Raw genomic sequence first — 22,096 nt, 5'->3', positions numbered from 1 at the left:
CCCCCTCAGAATCCTCCATAGAGAATGAGGCTAGAAGCGGTAAAACTAGAGACATGGCCCACAGGCTGAATTTCTGATTCATGTAGAAAAAACAAGCTTTTGATTGTTTTTAAGACATTCAAGGAGTGTTTAAAATATACATTAAATGCCATAATAGGTCTCTCCTTTAAAACATGAATCCGAAAACTATGGCAAAACTTGACGGGGAACACATGGAGCAAGGAAACAGTATGGACCAGCGGGGAGCAAGAGAAAGACAAGACTAGATATACACAAAGGATAACGAGACACAGGTGCAGACGATCAGGGCAGATGGGAAACAGGAAGGTCAAACAAGAACTCAAACACAAAGACATGGGCTTCAAAATAGAATGGGAAATGTCAAACCCTGACATTACCCCCCCTCAAGGGACAGATCCCAGATGTCCCAAAAAAACCAAAAGCGCTGCTGAACCGGATTAAAAAAAACAGAACTTAAAACAAGAATCCGAAAACTTTGGCAAAACTTGACAGGGAACGCATGGAGGGATGAAACAGGACGGACCAGCAGGGAGCAAGGGAAAGACCAGTGATGAGGCATTGTGACACCGTGGCTGACCTGAAAGTCAGCTTCCCACCACCTGCAGAGGCAACACCTTGGAAGTAGCTTCAACAAAGACTTGAACCACGGGAATGCCATATGATGAACTTCCTGACTGACTATGGGGTAGTCCACAACTGAATGATCACATCTGACTGTAAATACCCTTTAATTGTTTTGTGTATTTCACCTTTGGTTTGTTGATTCTTGCCGTTTGTGCTTTGAACTTACTGTATAAAAAGTCATGACGCCAACCACTCTGGGTCGGCACACCAACTCAGACCCGATCTGTGCAGGTCTGCTCACCGCCGGCTTACTGAATAAAACTCACTACACCACACCGGATTTTCTGAACTGGATTTTATATTATTCCTCAACACCAGATATACACAAAGGATAACGAGAAAGTAAGAAAAATGAATGCCTATCGTCGGAGGATGGAGACGCACATTTTGATGTATAACACACTTGGGTGCACGTTACGGTTTGGGCCGCATTAACGGCCGAAGAAATGGCATAAATTGCGCCAAAATTACATGATTAATTCAAAATGGCTGACTTCCTGTTCCTGTTCCTGTTCGGCCATGGCTCCAAGAGACTTTTCTTTAAGTTGTGACATGATACAGGTGTGTACCGATTTTCGTGCATGTACGTCAAACCGTATTGTTTGTTTTTTAGGGGGCGCTGTTGAGCCATTAGGCCACGTTCATTAATGCAAACCATTAAATATCAAATTTTTCACCAGGCCTGGCTTGCGTGCAAAATTTGGTGACTTTTGGGGCACGTTTAGGGGGAAAAAAAGGCCCTCATTTCGTCTGAAGAAAAACGAGGACCAGTCCAGGACCACTGCACTGCACTGTGGTCCTGGATTACAGGGCCTTGTAGTGGTCCTGGACTAGGAGTCCAGTCACTTCCCCTGACTTTCCTAAAGGGGGCTAAGGGACCGGGTCTGGACTGGTTCCTGGACCGAACCCAGTCCAGGTCCAGCTCCAGGTGCTCCAGCAGGTCTGAGAGACAGTTGGAGACAGACAACATCAGACAACCCCATCAGCTTTATTTAAGACTTCAGAACAACCAGAACATTCAGAGCAGACCAGGATCAGGGATCAGGTCTTCTTCTCCTTGTCGAGTCCCGCTGCGTCCTCGCGGTGCACAGGTAGGACCTCAAATCCCCCGTAAGGGGGGCTGTTGGACCCCCAGTCCGGCTCGGGGGCCCGGGCCGGCCGGTGCAGGACCTGCTGCTGTTTCCTGGAGGTTCTCCTCTGGCGGTGGACCAGGTAGACGATCTCCACCATGTTTAGCAGCACCGAGACGCCAGAAACCGCCAGCATGAAGACGATGAAGACCGTCTTCTCGGTGGGGCGGGACACGAAGCACAAGGCGCCGGAATATTCCGGACAGGGGGGGATGGTCTGGCAGTGGAACCTCCAGCTCAGCCAAAAGCCCCCGAAGACAAAGAACTGTCCCACGCTGAAGCCGACCTCCAGCAGGATTTTAGAGACCAGCTGGGCCATGTAGGCACAGAAGAGCACCCCCTTGATCTGGACCTTCCCGCGCTCATCGGTGTACCTGGACTTCAGCCCCGCCCCCGTCCTCTTCTTCTCCCCGTGGACCACGTGGACGGCGTAGCCCAGGTAGACCAAGGTGGGGGAGGTCACGGACACGATCTGCAGGACCCAGAAGTTCACGAAGGACATGGGGAACCTCCAGTCGTGGCAGGCCAGCTCGCACCCGGGTTCGTGGACGTCGCAGGTGAAGGCCGACGCCTCGTCCCCCCAGACCTGGTCGGCCGCCGCCCCCAGGACGAAGATCCGGAAGAGGAACAGGACGCTCATCCAGATCTTTCCCACCACTGTGGAGTGGGACTGGACTTTGTCCAGCAGAGAGGACAGGTAGGACCAGTCGCCCATGGCAACAACCGTTGTTTCTGCTGCAGAGAGAGAGAGAGACAAAGGCCGCTTTCAGACTGCAGGCAAATCTGATTCATATCTGATTAATAATAATAATAATAATGACTTGGATTTATATAGCGCCCTTCTAGGCACCCAGAGCGCTTTACAGATATCATTATTCATTCATACACATTCTCTCTGGTGGTGGTAAGCTACGTCTGTAGCCACAGCTGCCCTGGGGCAGACTGACAGAAGCGTGGCTGCCATATCGCGCCAAACGGCCCCTCCGACCACCACCAACATTCATACACATTCACACGGGGCAAGGTGGGTAAGGTGTCTTGTGGTGTCGTGTCTTGTGATTCCTTCTCATATCCGATTTTCAGGGCTGACTGTCCACACTGTTTTTAGCAATTGGCTCTGTTCAGACTGGGCCACATCATTGACTGATCTGACGGGTTGCCGTAGCAACGACGTCGGAGCGGAGGCGTCACCCAGCGGGTGTACTGTGTGAAGTCATGTATTTGCGACATCAAAAACAATAACAATGATTTTTTATATATATATAAAAAAATCCCAAAATATCTGTACCGTTTCTGATTGGGTGGGCACTGCGCATCATTTTTAGACATAACAATGAACGCATACCGCAAAAGTTGTGTCTCGGCGGAGGAACCCGACGTCCCAGCAAAATGAGAAACAGAGAAAAGTGTTCAGAACAAAACCACCAGCAAACTAACAAACCAACCAACAAATCTCAGAGTTAACAAAACGAATCAGCAATGAACAACTGGCAGCCTCTCCTCCTGATGAGCTACCGAGCTGCAGGTTCAGGCTCACAGCGCGACTGAAGGCTGATTTATGGTTCTGCGTTACACCAACGCAGAGCCTACAGCGTAGGGTACGCGGCGACCCGCACCGTACGTGGAAATGCGGTCTTTTTTCTGCTATTACATGATTTTTAATGTGAATTTACAACACTTAAACTACAAATAATAGTTTTTGACGTGACATCAGAGATTGTACATGCTCTCTGTGAAAGGATGAGTAGCTCCACAACTGGAAATGGGCGGGTGGTTTGGAGCATGGGTCTGGGACAGTCATATCCGATCTGTGTTTGGAGCTGTTCAGACTGAGACGCATCTGCTCAAATGCGATATGAATGCGATATGAAACTACCTCCCGGAGGTGGTTTTGATCTGGTTTGCAAAAATCGGATCTCATGCGGTTTGGGACTGTTCAGACTTTAAAGAGTCATCCAGTTTCAATCTGGATGGGCTAAAAATCGGATATTGGCTGGCAGTCTGAACGCGGCCAAATGGTCAGAGGACAGGTAGGACCAGTCGCCCATGGCAACACTGGGGAGAGAGAGGGACAACAAACGGTCAGAGGACTGTTTCTGCATTCCTTCATTCAGACATTTATCGTCCACCAGGAGGCGCCAAAGATCCACCTCAACATCCAGACGTGGAGGATTGAAACTGGAGAACTGATGTTGTTATTTGTTGTCGTTGTTATTTTATAATGCTTGATGCAAAAGTTGAGGCTATTATATGTAAAATGACAAACTGCACAAAACGGGAACCCGGGACCCTTCAAGCTGCTGGTGGTTTTTCCAGAAAGTCCTAAACAGGAAGTTGACGTGATGCAACTGAACATGTGGAGGGAAGCTTCTGGCTGCAGGAGGCAAAACAAAGGCACTAAAACTAGAGGAGATTTAACTTTATTTGATTGAAATTAATGGTTGCATAACTTTATTATGATTGTGACCACTCTGTCCCCCTACTATGGAGTTCCCTCCCTCCAGACCTCCGCAACATCAACTCTCTTCCACACTTCACCTGTTCAGGCGTTCCTTCTCCTGATAGGTGGAGAGCATGGACAGATGTCGGTACAATGCATTACTGGATAGTCATTACTTGTTCTTATTTTATTTTATAGTGATTGTTGGACCTGATTTTATCTCTATGGTGACTTTGAGTGTCAGAAAGGCGCCAATAACTAAATTTGACCAAACTGGACCAGCTTCAGCAGAACTGCTTCCACATCCAGACTCATTCAGGGGTACAGAGCCAACTTTACCTTTATCTGATAATGACCCAGAACAGCAAGCTGTTGATTCATTTATCAATAATACTGAGCTCCCTCAACTTAAAGAACAAACCAACAAACTGGATTCATCTTTTACAGGAACTGAAAATGAACCGTCAGCATGCCTCGGCCCCGAACAACAAACCTCCAGGACCCGACGGCTTCCCTGCTGAATGTCTTCTCTGTATTGGTGTAGATTTAAAACTGTAGCGAAGCTAAAGGCCGTGGGATTGAAGAAGTGACCGCTTACATAATCCATCCGGACGAAACCGGTTTTATTAGAGGAACAACTTCCTCCTGCAGCACCAAAAGGCAGATTTAATTCATGACTCATCTTGACAACAGGAAGATACAATCATCTTCAGATGCAGAAAAAGCTTTCGCCTGTCAACTGCAATTTTTGAAAAGTTGAAAACATTTGGTTTGATCATTTATTGATTGGATCTAGACCCTAAAGAGGCACCTTCAGTCCCGGTGAACAGGCCGGGAGGTTCATGCCCTTCTTTATTCATTTTGTTTACTCAACCCTTAGTGAATCCTTAGCAGCAGCAGCTGTCAGAACCTCCACGTCGTAGGAATCCCAACATCTCATGTGTACCATAAGTTTTTACAAAAACCTCAATCATCCTCATAAGAAGAAGTAAAACTCATTCTTTTGTTCTCCAGAATTGCTGGTTACTTGCTGGTCTGTGCTCACATTCTGGACTCTTCTGGGCAGAAGTCCTGCCAGGGCTTCCCCAGCGCCCTTGAGCCCTAGTAGAGGCCCGGGTACCTGAACCAGCAGGAGCTCGTGCCCAGTACTCGAGTTGTAAAAAATAAAAAGGGGGGATGGTGGATTTTATCATATGGGGACAGATAATTTGTGCTGATTACAAATAATATAATATATTACAAATAATAGCAGTGACCAAAACAGCTGCAGAAATACTGCAGGAATGACATAGCAGCAGTTAAATGCAGCCTTCTGTAAGCTTTAAATATCAACTGGGCTTACATCAAATACATCAAAACACAACAATAAAAAACACTTTTCTGAACTTATCAATATGACTCTGTCCTTCACAGGATAAGTAACATGGATCACTGCAAAAACTCAAAATCTTAACAAGAATATTTGTCTTATTTTCTAGTTAAAATGTCTCATTTTAGTAAAAAAAATATCATTACACTTAAAACAAGACTCATCACTGGAAAAAACAACAATTTTCACCTGTTTCAAGTAGATTTTCACTTGAAATAAGTAGAAAATCTGCCAGTGGAACAAGATTTTTTTGCTTGTAATAAGAAGATACATCTTGTCCCACTGGCAGATTTTCCTACTTATTTCAACTGAAAATGTACCTGAAACAGGTGAAAATTGTCACATTTTTCTGGTGTTATTTTTGTGGTGATGACTCTAAATGTTGAAATAGCAGTAAAACCACATTCATTGATGAAATGACATAAGGGATGGAAAGGGGGCATGGCAGTTTTACAGGGGGGATGATTTGGACCGTTTTTATTTAGAGGGGGGATGATTTGGACCGTTTTTATTTCGAGGGGGGATGATTTGGACTGTTTTTATTTCAGGGGGGATGCCATCCCCCCTCATCCCCCCTCAACTCGGGTACTGGTCGTGCCCCCCCGAAGGTGCCCTGCCCCCCCAAAAACCCGCCTCTGACGTTATTCATTCTTCCATGAGACAGGCATCAGCATTTCCTCCCAACCCTAACCATAACCCCAACCCTAACCCTAACCCTAACCTTAACACCCTAACCCTCTAACCCCCACCCCAACTCTGACACCTAACCATAACCCCAACCCTAACCATAACCCCAACCCTAACCCCAATCCTAACCATAACCCCCACCCTAACCCTAACCCTAACCCCCAACAATAACCTCAACACTCTAACCCTCTAAAGCCTGAATTCTGGTTCCGCGTTAAACCTACGCCGTAGGGTATGTGGCTACGTGGGAGTCTCTCCGTATCCTACGCCGTAGCCTGATGTGCTCCTCCCAAAAATATAGCTACGCGTTGAGGTGACACAGACCCAACGCAGACCCAACGCAGACCCAACGCAGACCGAGAGGGCTGTGATTGTTTTGCTTAGTAGCAACGCATTTCCGGTTCCGGTTCGTGAAGCAGTCGTGAACTTTCAGCGCTCTTTTCTTCGTGTGTGTGTGATTTTTTTTTTTTGGGGGGTTGTTTTGGTTTTTTGCACAATAGTTGTCCTTATCTCTTTGATTCACTGTGACCAGAAAAGCCGGAAGCTAAACAAAGTATCAACTAGCGCTCTGGGGGCTATTGCACCGTGGAGAAATGGAGTGACGGAGAAGTCCGAAGGGTTCACGACAGTGTCATGGCAACGGTGTAGGCTCTGCATTGGTGTAACGCAGAACCATAATTCAGGCTTAACCCTAACCCAACCCTAACCCCAACCCCCAACAATAACCCTAACCCCTAACCCCTAACCCTCCCTAGCCCCCTAACCCTAACCCCTAACCCTCCCTAACCCCCTAAACCCTAACCCTAACCCCTAACCCTAACCCCCTAACCCTAACCCCCTAAACCCTAACCCTAACCCCTAACCCCTAACCCTCCCTTACCCTCCCTAACCCCCTAACCCTAACACCCTAACCCTAAGCCTAACCCAACCCCCAACAATAACCCTAACCCCTAACCCTCCCTAACCCCTAACCCTCCCTAACCCCCTAACCCCTAACCCTAACCCTCCCTAACCCCTAACCCTCCCTAACCCCCTAACCCCTAACCCTCCCTAACCCCCTAACCCCTAACCCTCCCTAACCCCTAACCCTCCCTAACCCCCTAACCCTCCCTAACCCCCTAACCCCCTAACCCCTAACCCTCCCTAACCCTAACCCTAACTCCTAACCCTCCCTAACCCCCTAACCCTCCCTAACCCCCTAACCCTAACTCCTAACACTCCCTAACCCCTAACCCTAACCCTCCCTAACCCCCTAACCCTAACCCTAACCCTCCCTAACCCCCTAACCCTAACCCTAACCCTAACCTTAACCCCTAACCCTCCCTAACCCCCTAACCCTAACCCCTAACCCTCCCTAACCCCTAACCCTCCCTAACCCCTAACCCTCCCTAACCCCCTAACTCCTAATCCTAACCCTCTAACCCCCTACCTCTGACCCTAGGACACCTGAGAGGAGACCTGAGAGAACACCTGAGGGGACATCCGTCCACCAAAGACCCCTACAGTCCCAGTACACTCACCAGTCCAGAACTCGTTGGTCCAGAACTCGGTGGTCCAGAACTCAGCGGTCCAGAACTCGATGGTCCAGAACTCGGTGCTCCAGAACTCGGCGGTCCAGCCACAGCAGAGACTCATGAAAGCCTCATGGTCTCCAGACAGAACCGGTTCCTCCACCTGTAAAATGTCCCAGACTCTCCTCAGTCCCAGGAACCGGATCATGAAACCTGGTCCAGAACCACAAGTATACTCACGTCAGCAGCAGAACCTTCTCCAGAACCTCCTCCAGAACCCAGAACCTCCTCCAAAACCTCCTCCAGAACCCAGAACCTCCTCCAGAACCTTCTCCGCCAGCAGCACCCGGGACTTAAATACTGACTCTGATGGAATGCTGACCAAGACTCTCGTTTCCTCCTGAGTCGCCCATGTGATGGGGGCGGGGCCTGGGCAGTGGGAAGTGGGCGGGGCTATGACGCATGGCCAGCTCCTGGAAAGGGAGGAAGTTCCTGCCTGACCCCCCGATGTGGAACCAGTAACCGTGGTGACGAGTCCTGAAGGTGCTGCATCACCGCACGTAGACCAGATCCAGGTTAAACTAGATCCAGGTTAGATCAGTTCCAGGTTAGACCAGGTCCAGGTTAGACCAGATCCAGGTTAGACCAGGTCCAGGTTTAGACCAGGTCCAGGGTTAGACCAGATCCAGCAACTGAGTGGTTCTGGTTCTGGCCGATTTTAGTCTAGGCAGAATTTCTGAAAATGTACTTATTTAAAGTGCTGAAGGCATTTTGTGAATATTTATAATATACAACATTTCTAGGGGTATTAAAGGGTGCTGAATCCAAATCTGCTGTATATGAAGCTCAAAAATATCCCAAAATGCCTCAAAATTGAGAAATCCACCATGGCCGCCACCGCCAGGCTGAAATCTATTTTTCAGTTCTTTATTTTCTGTAATGCAATTAAAAAAACAAAAATGTCATCCATTCTGGATTCATTACAAATCAACTGAAATATTGCAAGCCTTTTATTATTGTAATATTGCTGATCATTGCTTACAGTTTAAGATTAAGATTCCCAGAATATTCAAATTCTTTGAGATAGGATATTTGAGTTTTCTTAAGCTGTAAGCCATGATCAGCAATATTAAAATAATAAAAGGCTTTCAATATTTCAGTTGATTTGTAATGAATCCAGAATGTATGACATTTTTGCATTACAGAAAATAAAGAACTTTATCAAAATATTCTAATTTTCTGAGACAGTCCTGTAATGACTGAGTAATTATTCATAGTTAAAAACAACTATTTTTGCAATATCTAAGCAGTTTCTTCACATTACATCTCAATTCTGATGTGTCAAATTTGCTGGAATGGAACCTTTTGCCATCCCCAATCTAGATACATCTCAATTCTGAATATGGCATCGAATTGCCCATGTAGGAAAACTTACAAAAGCACTTTTACTTCATGTTTGTACCTTGTTTAGTCAAAAAGATATACTGAAAAATAGATTTCAGCCTGGCAGTGTTGGATTTCCATGTTGGATTTCTCAATTTTGAGGCATTATGGGAAATTTTTGAGCTTCATATACAGCAGATTTGGATTCAGCACCCCTTAATACCCCTAGAAATGTATATTATAAATATTCGCCAAATGCCTTCGGGGTTCTGATTTTGTGAAAATTTACCGCGTCATGGTTATTCAGAGGTGTTTCGACACCCTTGGGTGTCACGCTGTCGGGGGCGGGGTCACGGTGGGGTCATGGGGGCGGGGTCACGACGGCGGAGTCAGCTGATTAACCAGTTAAAGGAAGTGAGAGTCTTTAGTTCCAGACGCGGCAGCAGAGAAGAAGAAGAAGGTAGGAACGTTCTGAATATAAAAGTCTGAGCTTTAGTTTATACTTTTATTTTGGATTGATAGAATGAATAAGATATTATATAAATAAGATAAACAAGTCGTTACTGATCAGATTTGGTTCTGGGCTCCATTTGATCACCCGTGTAATTTATCATTAGGGCATTTCTGCACAGAAACAAGTGAAACTATTAATGATAAAATATTTCTAATGTACATTTGTCAAAGGAGGGAGAACTCATTTAAAAGTGAATGTTTTTGTATTAGAACATAAAAAGTGATTAAAGGTAAAGGTCTGAAACTGCAACCCTCAGATTAACAACTGAAAAAATAACGTGTCATTTTTTAAATAATTTTAAAAATAGGGCAAAATGAAGAAGCAGCATTTGAACAACCTTCAGTAGATGGTTCCTCCAGCAGGAACTCACAGTAGGAGCCAATGAAGAGTTTTTTAAATGGGGGTGATGTGATTCCTTCTACCAGAGCGAGTCAGACTTGCTGCAGAATTCTGGACCTGCTGAAGACGAGCCAGTTCTTTCTTGTTTAAGCAAGAAAACAAATTGTTCTACGTTCCTCAGGCGCCACCATGGGGGAGTGGGGGTTCCTGTCGCAGCTCCTGGACCAGGTCCAGTCCCACTCCACCATGTTCGGGAAGGTGTGGATGAGCGTCCTGTTCCTGTTCCGGATCTTCATCCTGTTGGCGGCGGTGGAGAACGTGTGGGGCGGGGAGCAGGGCGACATGTTCTGCAACACCCTGAGCGTGGGCTGCAGGAACACCTGCTACGACCAGTCCTTCCCGCTGTCCCACACCAGGTTCTGGATCCTGCAGATCCTCACCGTGTCCGTTCCCACCCTCCTCTACCTGGGCCACGTCCTGCTGGTGCTGCGCCGCGAGAACAAGCTGAGGAGGCGCCTGCAGCAGAGGTTAGTCAGTTAGTTAGTTGGTTAGTTAGTCAGTTAGTTACTTACTTAGTTAGTCAGTTAGTTACTTACTTACTTAGTTAGTCAGTTAGTTAGTTGGTTAGTTGGTGCTTTCACACCTGTCCCGTTTGGAGCAGTTGTTCCGGAACAGGGAGCGTTAACCCCCTAGATCGGTGATTGGTGCGTTTGGTAAATGTGAATACAGCAATCGCGCTCGGATGCGGCACAAAACAAGACAGCCGAGATCACCTAAGAGAGGTGGTCTCGGCTCACTTCCATTCCAGACCTGGAGCGGTTCGCTTTTTTTGTAGTGAGAACATAATCGACACAGCAACCATTTATTGTGTATGTGCGACCTCGGTGCAAGGAGAAGTGTCGGTGCAGCCTCCACCACCTTCTCTCCTATTGGACGTACCGAGATGTCGTCCCAGCGCGGCACGGTGAAATTAAAAAATGTTCAATTCGGGCAGGGTTTGCGCAGAGCAAACCCTGCTGCAGGCGGCCTCTCGCCCACCGCTGAGCTCCGCTCTGCGCCGGTAGCACATACATGAATGGGAAAGCCGGCGGCTGCGGTCTGCACTTTGCGCCCTCTCTGTGAAAGGGGCTTGTTGTTTTTCCCGGGGTACGGAAGAGGAAACTCCTTCCGCGTTCATTTCTGACCAATCAGAGAACAGTTGGTTTGCGCATGGGATTTGTTAACAGCTTTGAACCGCTACAGACGGTTGCCTTGCGAACACTAACCCCACAAACGAGAAACGAAACAATCGGTCAACAGGTGTGAAAGCACCCTTAGTCAGTTAGTTAGTTAAGCCTCCAGTTGTGTCTGTTGCCATGGGAACGTCTTCCAGTTGTGTCTGTTGCCATGGGAACATCCTCCAGTTGTGTCTGTTGCCATCGGCAACGTTCTCCAGTTGTGTCAGAGGCGGTACCATGTATCTCCGTCCTAATGCTAACAGCAGATATTCTGATGCTAACAGCAGATATTCTGATGCTAACAGCAGATATTCTGATGCTAACAGCAGATATTCTGATGCTAACAGCAGATATTCTGATACTAACAGCAGGTATTCTGATGGTAACAGCAGATATTATGATACTAACAGCAGATAATCTGATACTAACAGCAGATATTCTGATGGTAACAGCAGATATTCTGATGCTAAAAGCAGATATTCTGATGCTAACAGCAGATATTCTGATGGTAACAGCAGATATTCTGATACTAACAGCAGATATTCTGATGGTAACAGCAGATATTCTGATACTAACAGCAGATATTCTGATGCTAACAGCAGATATTCTGATGCTAACAGCAGATATTCTGATGGTAACAGCAGATATTCTGATGCTAACAGCAGATATTCTGATGCTAACAGCAGATATTCTGATACTAACAGCAGATATTCTGATACTAACAGCAGATATTCTGATGGTAACAGCAGATATTCTGATTCTAACAGCAGATATTCTGATGGTAACAGCAGATATTCTGATGCTAACAGCAGATATTGTGATGCTAACAGCAGATATTCTGATGGTAACAGCAGATATTCTGATGCTAACAGCAGATATTCTGATGCTAACAGCAGATATTATGCATTGAGGGGATGAGATACATCACTGCAGACTCCCTTTCCCAGTTTCCCAGGCGTGGAGAAGCTGGGCGGCGTGGAGAAGCTGGGCGGCTCGGAGAAAGTGGAGAAGCTGCCGCGGTACTCGGACGAGCGCGGGAAGGTAGATGAAAAAAGGGAAGGTGAAAGAAAAATGAATGAATGAATTAATATCCATTTCTCTGCCTCTTTCTGTTCTTTCTTTTTCTTAATTTCTTACCTCTGCTGTTTTTAAATGTTTTTGATGTTTTTTTTAAATGTGTCCTGCTGGTTTTATTTTTTAACGTGTTGTGTACGGCGTCCTTGAGTGCCAAGAAAGGCGCCTTTAAAACTAAAATGTATTATTATTATCATTAAGGTGCAGCTGGAGGGGGAGCTGCTGGTCAGCTACCTGGTGCAGCTGCTGGTGAAGGTCCTGCTGGAGCTGGGCTTCATGGTGGGCCAGTACTACCTGTACCAGTTCCTGCTGATGCCCAGCAGGCTGGTCTGCTCCCAGTACCCCTGCAGGAACGCCGTGGACTGCTTCATCAGCCGGCCCACCGAGAAGACCGTCTTCATCATCTTCATGCTGGTCATGGCCCTGCTGTCGGTGGTCCTCAGCCTCCTGGAGATGTTGCACCTGCTGGCCCTCCGGCTGAGGAGGAGGAGGAGGAGGAAGAGCGGCTCCAAAGGTCTCCAGCTCGGCCGTCTGAACCCCCTGGTGAGGGGGGGGGGTCGGTTCCTCGGGGGTCGGTTCCTCAGGGGTCGGTTCCTCAGGGATCAGTTCCTCGGGGGTCGGTTCCTCGGGGAGGGTGACGTTTTGCTGACCGCTGCGCTAATCACTAAATCAAGTTTCCACAAGCGTCAACTCCGTCTGATTGGTCCCCTTTAGACTAGATTCAGCTCAGTTCGTTAGTCGGCTAGCTAGTTAGCTAGCAACATCCTCCAGTTGTGTCCATTCTCATGGCAACGTCCTCCAGTTGTGTCCGTTCCCATGGCAACGTCCTCCAGTTGTGTCTGTTGCCATGGCAACGTCCTCCACTTGTGTCTGTTGCCATGGCGACGTCCTCCAGTTCTGTCTGCTGCCATGGCAACATCCTCCAGTTGTGTCCGTTGCCATGACGACGTCCTCCAGTTGTGTCCGTAGCCATGGCAACATCCTCTAGTTGTGCCCGTTGCCATGGCCACGTCCTCCAGTTGGGTCCAATTGATTTGGGATGGTAATCAGTGACGGCAGAGTGAGCGGGGAGCAGTGGGAAAATCAGGACCATGGAAGGTTAGGACCGGTGTTCCTCGGTGCTGGTGCGGTGCCAGTTCTTACTTCTCCTGAACAAGTTCAAAGTTCAGTTCACATACAGTAGTTTAATAATGAATAGTTCACATTCATAGTTCACCGTTTTCACTTTGAACCAGTTCAAATTCAGTTAATTTCAATATTTTTAGGTGAGAAGTAGCAATGAAACGCCCCCCCCATCCTAAAACTGTTCCCTGTATACAATCATGTATTATCCTGGTGGCTTTTCAACTTTCCTCAGAGGCTGTAAATCTCCAACAATGTCGTCCATTATCAGTGTGTCTCCCTGTTGCTCGGAAATCAACCCCCTAGTAGTATATTTGAAAACAAGTGCATTACTCTGTGTGACCATTAGGCGGCACTGTGACTGTACTCTTGTGTTACTGCGTTGGTATCGAGACAGATGAAGAATAAAGTTGTTCTAGAAATGAATGAATGAAGTTTATGAATGAAGTTTATTAAATTATGACAACACAAAAACAACACCAAAAAACATTTCACACAAAACCAATAATCATGTGTTGAACAATGACGGAAAAGGCATAAATGAAGAAAAGGCGTAGATGAAGTTGCTCCTTTGAAAAGGAGGGTTTCTAGCCACAGGAGCTTAACTCCCTGGTACAATTCAGATATCCGCATGTTGAAACAAAACGTGCGTAAAATGGAAAGGAAGTGGTACTCTTGTAGGTCTGTAGACTCTCATCGTGAATGGAAAGATATTCTAATAGTATATAAAAAAGCCATTCGCAAAGCCAGGACAGCTTATTATTCAACGCTGATAGAGGATAACAAAAGTAACCCACGTTTTCTGTTCAGCACTGTAGCCAGGCTGACAAAGAGTCACAACTCTGTTGAGCCGTGCATTCCTGCAGCTCTTAGTAGTGAGGACTTTATGAGCTTCTTCAACAGTAAAATCGCGAGAATTAGAGAAGAAATCAACCAGCCGGTTGTAGGTGTTTCTTCAGCTTTAGCGACTTCCCTAGGCTCTGACTTGTCTCTAGACTGTTTTGATCCTATAGACCTCCCTGAGCTGACTTCACTCGTTAATAGAGCTAAGTCAACCACATGTATGTTAGACCCCATCCCGACTCGTCTATTCAAACATGTTTTTTCTCTTATTGGTACGACAATACTGGACCAAATTAACCTATCCCTAAGTTTAGGATATGTACCACAGGTTTTCAAAGTCGCAGTAATTAAACCTTTACTTAAAAAACCTTCTCTTGACCCAGACACCTTAGCTAATTATAGACCAATTTCCAACCTTCCATTTGTGTCTAAAATTCTGGAAAAGGCAGTTTCAAGCCAGTTATGTGACTATTTGTATAGAAATGATCTGTTTGAAGTCTTTCAGTCAGGGTTCAGAATGCATCATAGCACAGAGACAGCACTTGTTCGAGTCACGAATGACCTCCTTATGGCCTCAGATAAGGGATTAGTGTCCATATTGGTTCTACTGGACCTCAGTGCTGCTTTTGACACTATAGATCATGGCATTTTACTGCACAGGTTAGAGCATGTTGTTGGGATTAAAGGGACAGCTCTATGTTGGTTTAAATCATATCTATCTGACAGGTTCCAGTTTGTTCATGTACATGAGGTTTCTTCAGAACAGTCAAGGGTCTGTTATGGTGTTCCGCAGGGTTCAGTGCTAGGGCCAATCTTGTTCAGTTTATACATGCAGCCGTTGGGAAGTATAATCCAGAATCACGGCATACACTTTCATTGTTATGCTGATGATACGCAGCTCTATTTGTCTATGAAGCCGGATGAAACAGAACCGTTAGTTAAACTTCAGGCATGTCTTAGGGACATCAAGGACTGGATGTCCAGAAATTTCCTGCTTCTAAATTCAGATAAAACAGAGGTTATCATTCTTGGTCCAGAGCATCTTAGGAAGGGATTAGATGGTGTTGCGATGGCTTCCAGTGCAACTGTGAGAAATCTTGGTGTTATTTTCGATCAGGATTTGTCGTTTAAACCATATGTCAATCAGGTTTGTAAAATAGCCTTTTTCCATCTCCGTAATATTGCAAAGATTAGGAAAATCCTCTCACAGAGTGATGCAGAAAAACTAGTTCATGCGTTTGTATCTTCTAGACTAGATTACTGTAATGTGTTGTTAGCAGGATGTCCAAGTAATTTGCTGAATAGGCTCCAGCTGATCCAAAATGCAGCAGCACGAGTACTGACAGGAATTAGCAGGAGAGACCACGTCTCTCCAGTGTTAGCGTCGCTCCATTGGTTACCCGTAAAATTCAGAATCCAATTTAAAATTTTATTACTTGCGTATAAAGCCCAAAACGGCTTAGCTCCGCATTATTTGCAAGACCTGATAGTGCCTTATGTTCCTGTCAGAGCTCTCCGTTCTCAGAGTGCAGGTTTACTCGTAGTTCCTAGAGTATCTAAATGTAGATTTGGAGGGCGGGCGTTCTGCTATCAGGCACCATTACTTTGGAACCAACTTCCAATCTGGGTTAAGGAGGCTGACTCCACCTCCACCTTTAAAACTAAACTTAAAACCTTTCTGTTTAGTAAAGCCTATAGTTAGTGTTTAGTAAACCTCTAGCTGGTGTTGGTAAATCTCTAGGTAGTGTAAACTTTAGTGTGTCAGAGTCGCTCCTGTAGTTTCTTGTGCTGGCCCCCCCTTCTCCTCCCTTTTCTCTCTTTTGTCCATGTTGCAGCATCCTTTGCCGGACACCGGAACCTGCAGGTGGTCGTGGGTGGCTTGTAGCTTGCATTACGGAGCACAAGTCTTTCCCTGACCCTGCACCCCAACCTGGGACTTGCTGATTGGGCCGGAGCTTCGGGAGCTGTGTGCTGGCCTGCGGTCCCCACCCCTGGTCATCCCGTTGCTGCCCCCCCCTTCTCCTCCCTTCTCTCTCTTTTGTCCTGCAGGTGGCCATGGGTGGCTTGTAGCTTGCATTACGGAGCACAAGTCTTTTCCTGACCCTGCACCCCAACCTGGGACTTGCTGATTGGGCCGGAGCTTCGGGAGCTGTGTGCTGGCCTGCGGTCCCCACCCCCGGTCATCCCGTTGCTGCTTCCACCTGCCTGCTGTGCTGTTGCCGTCCCTGACCCACCAGTCTGGCCCTCGGCAGGAGGGTCCCCCCTGATGAGCCTGGTCCTGCTCAAGGTTTCTTCCCTCCTAAAGGGGAGTTTTTCCTTGCCACTGTTTGGCTTAAGGTTTTTCTCCCACTAGGGGAGTTTTTTACCTGCCATTGTTTATGTAATATCTGCTCGGGGGTCATGTTCTGGGTATGGGTCTCTGTAAAGCGTCTAGAGACAACTCTGTTGTATTAGACGCTATATAAATAAAATTGAATTGAATTGAATTGAATAAATCAGTCCAGATCTGGTCCAGACTGGTCCAGATCCAATCCAGATCCAGTCCAGATCCAGATCCGGTCCAGGTCCAGGTCCAGTCCAGATCCAGTCCAGATCCAGATCGAGATCTGGTCCAAACAAGCTAAAGTCGCAAAAGTCCCACTGCGCACCAGCGGGTGTACAGCATGACCCCGCTCCCCCTCTGATGTGGAAAAAACAAATCCTCAAAAAATAAAACATGGCCGGAAAAACCTGAAAAATTAAGGCGATATATTAGTATACAGAAAAGGTTTCCCTTTTCTTCTTTATTATTATTCCGCACTCATTTTTCGTCCGTTAATACGGCCCAAACCGCAATGTGCACCCATGCATGGCATACATCATTAGATGCGTCTCCATCGTGCCTCGATGGGAATTACTTTTCTCAGTCAAAAGTGTTACCGTGGAAACGCTAGAAGCCAAAAAGCAAAAAAAAGGTGAAAAGTTGGACGCCTATTGCTCGGCCGAACTTTATCGTAGAGACATCGTTCAAATTTACAAACACTCGGCCCGAATGTTCCTAAACGTCCGTACAACCTCATCCTGCTAATTATTACTGTTTTTGCGATATTTACCTTTCATTTTTTTTTATTTCCATTTGACTTTTGACGCTTGTTGCTAGGCAACAGGTTATCGTAGAGACTTGACGACTTTTTTAACCCTTTAGGTATTCCATCTATAGATCTGGAGATGGCTTATGGCCTGGAGGAAAAACCTCTCGTCCGCGGAGATAGCGTCTGCAAACCCAGATGGTTTTCCGACAGACTTCTATAAGACATTCTCCACCCAGCTTTCGCCCTAATTACTGTCCGTTTTCAAAGAATCATTAGCATCAGAGTCCCTCCCTCCAACGATGCGTTATCTCATTGTTACTGAAAAAGGGCAAAAACCCTCTAGAATGCGGCTCATTCCGTCCAATTTCCCTGATTAATACAGATGCTAAAATTCTTGCTAAGGTGCGCCGCTTGGAGGTGGTTCTTCCCTTTATTATATCACCTGACCAAACTGGTTTGATTAAGAACCACTATTCGTTTTTTAATGTTAGGCGTCTTCTAAATGTCCTTTATGGCCCCTCTCCACCCGGAACACCAGAGATAGTGCTTTCACTTGACGCTGAAAAAGCGTTTGACCGGGTGGAGTGGGGTAATCTTTTTACTACGCTGAGGAGATTTGGGTTTGGGCCTAAGTTTATATCATGGATAAAAAATGTATATACATGCCCCATGGATGCTGTACGCACTAACAATAACTTGTCCACCTACTTTGAGCTCCAACGAGGCACAAGACAAGGCTGCTCTCTGTCGCCCCTCTTATTTGCAGTTGCAATGGAACCTCTTGCTCTGAGACAGAATACTGACATCAAGGCGTATTCAGCGTGCTAGACTGGAACACAAAGTTTCGCTTTATGCAGACGATATGTAACTGTACATTTCACAACCCCTTTCCAGCCTCCCTAAATTAACGGTTCTACTTAAAAAATTCAGCCGAATATCTGGTTACAAGGTTGATTTTCAGAAGAGCGAGTTTATGCCAATTGGTGCTAGTCAGATAGCTTTGGATTCATTCCCATTCCGAATTAGCCTCAAGAAATTCAAACCTTTGGAATTTGGATCACCTGCAATCATAAAGATCTATACACTGCAAACTATCAGCCTCTTCTGTCTAACCTTAGTAGTGATATTGAGCGTTGGGATCCCTTGCCTCTCTCCTTAGGTGATAGAATTAATACAGTGAAGATGACTGTCTTGCCCAAATTATTTGATGTCTTTCAATGCCTTCCTTTTTTTTTAGAAAATCTTTCTTCTCTAAACTGAACAATTATATTTCAACTTTTATCTGGCACAAAATGGCATGGCTCTGCCAAGTCTTATGTGTAAGCAACCAACGTTATTGACACAGGAAGTGAAGAAGCGGGGAGACTATTTAGAATGCAGAACATGATGCACAATGTAAATCCATACAGTACCTGCTGAAATGAAGGCTAGAGGGGCATTAATGGGAGCATTTAAAGTAACTCAATAGTTACTTTTCATAGTAATGCATGACTTTTTTTTCTAAGTAACTGAGTTACTAACTGAATTACTTTTTTAATGAAGTAACTAATAACGGTAAATAGTTACTATTTTTCCTTAACTAGCACAACACTGCCTCTAACCCAGTTATTACACACTCAATTAAGATTTGGAATCAATTTAGAAGATCCTGAGGCTGTGGAGCGGCGCTCAAGCACCCGGCCAGCTGCCTTCAGCTTCCGTCGCTCGCTGGTGAACCAGGGGGAGGAACGGGAGAAGGAGACTTTTCTTGTCTTTACAGGGGCGTGAAGATCCAGGATGTGGCTGAGGGTGTTACTGTAAAGGTCCACCGATTCAGTGGCTGAGGACGGGGTTACAGAGGAGAGCTGATGGAGGTCCACGGCTATGGCTTCGCGGTTGATGTTTTTGATAAACCGGAAATTGAGGGCTTATTGAATTAATACTTTATTACAGATTATTGTGGTGGGAGGGGAAAGGGAGCTCCATGAAGATGGCCCTGTGGTCAGACACACCCATCTCATAAACCAGCAGGTTGCTGATCAGGCCAGAGTCACTGACCATGAGATCAAGCGTGTGTCCCTTGTCGTGGGTGGGAACGTGCTGATTGAGGTGGAGGCAGTCCAGTAGTTGTTGTAGTTCAGCTGCAGGGGGGCGGTGGAGGGAGTGTCAACATGAATTTTCAGATCTCTTAAAATTTGTGTATTGGTGGAGGTAGTACAGATATTTTTGAGGATGTTGCGAAATTCAGAGATAAAAAGAGGGTTTGGTTTAGGTAGCCGATAAATAAGTAGCACTGTCATAATGGAGGGGGCTTTGCACTTAAAACCAAGACATTCAAAAGATGATGGTGCTGGCCAGTGGCGTGCACAGACATTTTGGGGGGCAGGTGCTCAGTGCAAAATAAGGGCACACACGCGGCGTGTGGAACTGCTGGCTGTCTCTCTGCTATGTGTATGTCCTTCATGTTCCATGCTGGTAGATGGCCTATTGCAGGAGAAGCAGAGAGCAGAGAATATGTTTATTTGAGTAAGACTGCTTGGTGACAAGAATCAATGCATTACAACGCTAAGACTCACCACACCAGGCTGTAACTGCCATGGCCTAACTACAGAGCTGTGTTCTGCAGACACATTTTAATAGCGTATTTATTTATCATTGTCAAAGTTTTAATAATAGCCTATTAATATAAATACAAGATTACTGCAAGCGTTGTAACGTAGAAATAACTTACAAAAAAAATCTCATTACACTTAAAACAAGACTCATCACTGCTAAAAACAACAATTTTCCACCTGTTTCAAGTAGATTTTCACTTAAAATAAGTAGAAAAATCTGCCAGTGGAACAAGATTTTATTGCTTGTAATGAGAAGATAAATCTTGTCCCATTGGCAGATTTTTCCTACTTATTTCAAGTGAAAATTTACTTGAAACAGGTGAAAATTGTGAAGATGCAAATTAGCTTAAAGCTATAATCTGGTACAGTGCATCAGATGGCAACATTTATGTTTTAACTGTACACTGTCCCTTTTTGAATAGAATTGAATTGAAATAAGTAAATTTTCTGGTGTTATTTTTCTGGTGATGACTCTAAATGTTGAAATAGCAGTAAAACCACATTCATTGATGAAATGACATAAGGGATGGAAAGCAGGGATGGCAGTTTTACAGGGGGGATGATTTGGACCGTTTTTATTTCAGGGAAACCCCCCCTTCATCTCGAGTACTGTATGTATATATATATATATATATATATATATATATATATATATATATATATATATATATATATATATATATATATATATATATATATACACATACTGGGTGAACTCGCTTTCCTCGCTTTTTGAAAAGCGAGGAAAGCTTGAGAATGAAAAGGGACTTTTGAACAGAAAGTTCACTTTCAAAAAGATGCAAGATGTTTCGCTGGACAAGATAGTTAGAAGCTATTTATAGAAGTTATTTGCATGAACCGTTTTGAAATGAATTCCCATCAAAGTTCGTCGAGTCTCAAATACTTGCAGCCAAACACACGACGGATGCAGAGAGCACCGCGCCGGGTACAGACTGAGTGGATCTGAAGCGTCAACCAGAAACCATCAACCATAAATGGGTATATCTATATCAGTGTAGGTGTGAGGATGTATTATTATTGATATTTATATATTGATCTTTTGTTTTTTGTATAGAAATTCAATTTATTTAGATTATAATGAAACAGAGTTTAGGGGGTAGGATTTAATACGGCCATTATGATGTATGCAGGTTTTTATTTATATTTTTGTTTTATTTTCTTATTTACATTTATTTATTGATGTTTTGTTTTTTTATTCACTACTGTTTCATGTTCGGCAGCACGGTGGCTTAGTGGTTAGCACTGTTGCCTCACAGCAAGAAGGTTCCCAGTTCGACTCCCAGGCCCGGCAGGGTCTTTCTGTGTGGAGTTTGCATGTTCTCCCCGTGCTTGCGTGGGTTTTCTCAGGGTACTCCTTCTTCCTCCCGCAGTCCAAAACCATGCATATTAGGTTAATTGATGATTCTAAATTGCCCCTAGGTGTGAGCGTGAGTGTGATTGTGAGCATGGTTTGTGTGTCTATATGTGGCCCTGTGATGGACTGGTGACCTGTCCAGGGTGTAACCCCTGCCTCTCACCTGAAATGAGCTGGGATAGACTCCAGCAGACCCCCGTGACCCCGCAAGGGATAAAGCGGGTATAGATAATGATGGATGGACTGTTTCATGTTCGAAATAAAATTTCAATTTAAATATCAGTTTCCTCCGTGGGTCAGAGATCCTCAGACTGAACGTCAATGTTCTTGTAGTTCATGTTTTCACCACAAGAGGGAGATGAAAGATCATAACTCTTAATATCAATATCTGAATAAAAACTAGAAAACCATCCATTAATAACATTTATGGAAGTTAGCAGCTATAATTGTTTACTTAACATTTTGTAGGTCAACTTAGACCATAGTAATGATGGATTCTCTGGTATTTAGGTTTAACAGAAAACCAAGAATAATCAGCAGCAAATGTTGATAGAAATGAACAAACAGGAAACATTTGATGAACCTGGATCATCCATACATATTTATATTTTAAAGGTAGATATATATTAAATATTAGTGAAGATACTCACATACTGCTCCATTGGCAACTGAACATTTGGAACAAATAATGTTAAATTCTTAGAGTTAGTTGACAAGATAACACATTTATTACCTTTATTCTGTCTTATTATTAATAATAATATAACTTCCGATTAAGATGT

At 45.1% G+C, this 22,096-nt stretch overlaps 2 protein-coding genes across 3 annotated transcripts; one reads left to right on the top strand and one right to left on the bottom strand.

The window, feature by feature from the left end:
* Nucleotides 1-1,447: 1,447 nt before the first annotated feature.
* Nucleotides 1,448-8,115, bottom strand: LOC133464546 (gap junction Cx32.2 protein-like). Its single transcript, XM_061746593.1, has 3 exons — nucleotides 8,023-8,115; nucleotides 7,792-7,945; nucleotides 1,448-2,510 (listed from the first exon to the last, which is right to left on the bottom strand). The coding sequence occupies exons 2-3, from the start codon at nucleotides 7,904-7,906 to the stop codon at nucleotides 1,687-1,689; spliced, it is 939 nt and encodes a 312-aa protein (XP_061602577.1). The 5' UTR covers nucleotides 7,907-7,945; nucleotides 8,023-8,115; the 3' UTR covers nucleotides 1,448-1,686.
* A 1,496-nt stretch (nucleotides 8,116-9,611) lies between these two features.
* On the top strand, nucleotides 9,612-13,847 carry LOC133464401 (gap junction Cx32.2 protein-like). Of its 2 annotated transcripts, XM_061746344.1 has the most exons (4): nucleotides 9,612-9,625; nucleotides 10,200-10,545; nucleotides 12,183-12,276; nucleotides 12,511-13,847. In XM_061746344.1, the coding sequence occupies exons 2-4, from the start codon at nucleotides 10,208-10,210 to the stop codon at nucleotides 13,021-13,023; spliced, it is 945 nt and encodes a 314-aa protein (XP_061602328.1). In that variant the 5' UTR covers nucleotides 9,612-9,625; nucleotides 10,200-10,207; the 3' UTR covers nucleotides 13,024-13,847. The 2 variants fall into 2 exon arrangements, with proteins under 2 accessions (XP_061602328.1, XP_061602329.1); XM_061746345.1 differs by lacking the exon at nucleotides 9,612-9,625 and having other exon boundaries at nucleotides 10,141-10,545; nucleotides 12,183-12,295.
* The last annotated feature ends 8,249 nt before the right edge of the window (nucleotides 13,848-22,096 follow it).

The sequence above is a fragment of the Cololabis saira genome, chromosome 18 (genome assembly GCF_033807715.1).
Source record: "Cololabis saira isolate AMF1-May2022 chromosome 18, fColSai1.1, whole genome shotgun sequence".
Lineage (NCBI taxonomy): Eukaryota > Metazoa > Chordata > Actinopteri > Beloniformes > Belonidae > Cololabis > Cololabis saira.
Note: the sequence above shows the minus strand (reverse complement) of the source record. Positions and strands in the feature narration are given on the sequence as shown.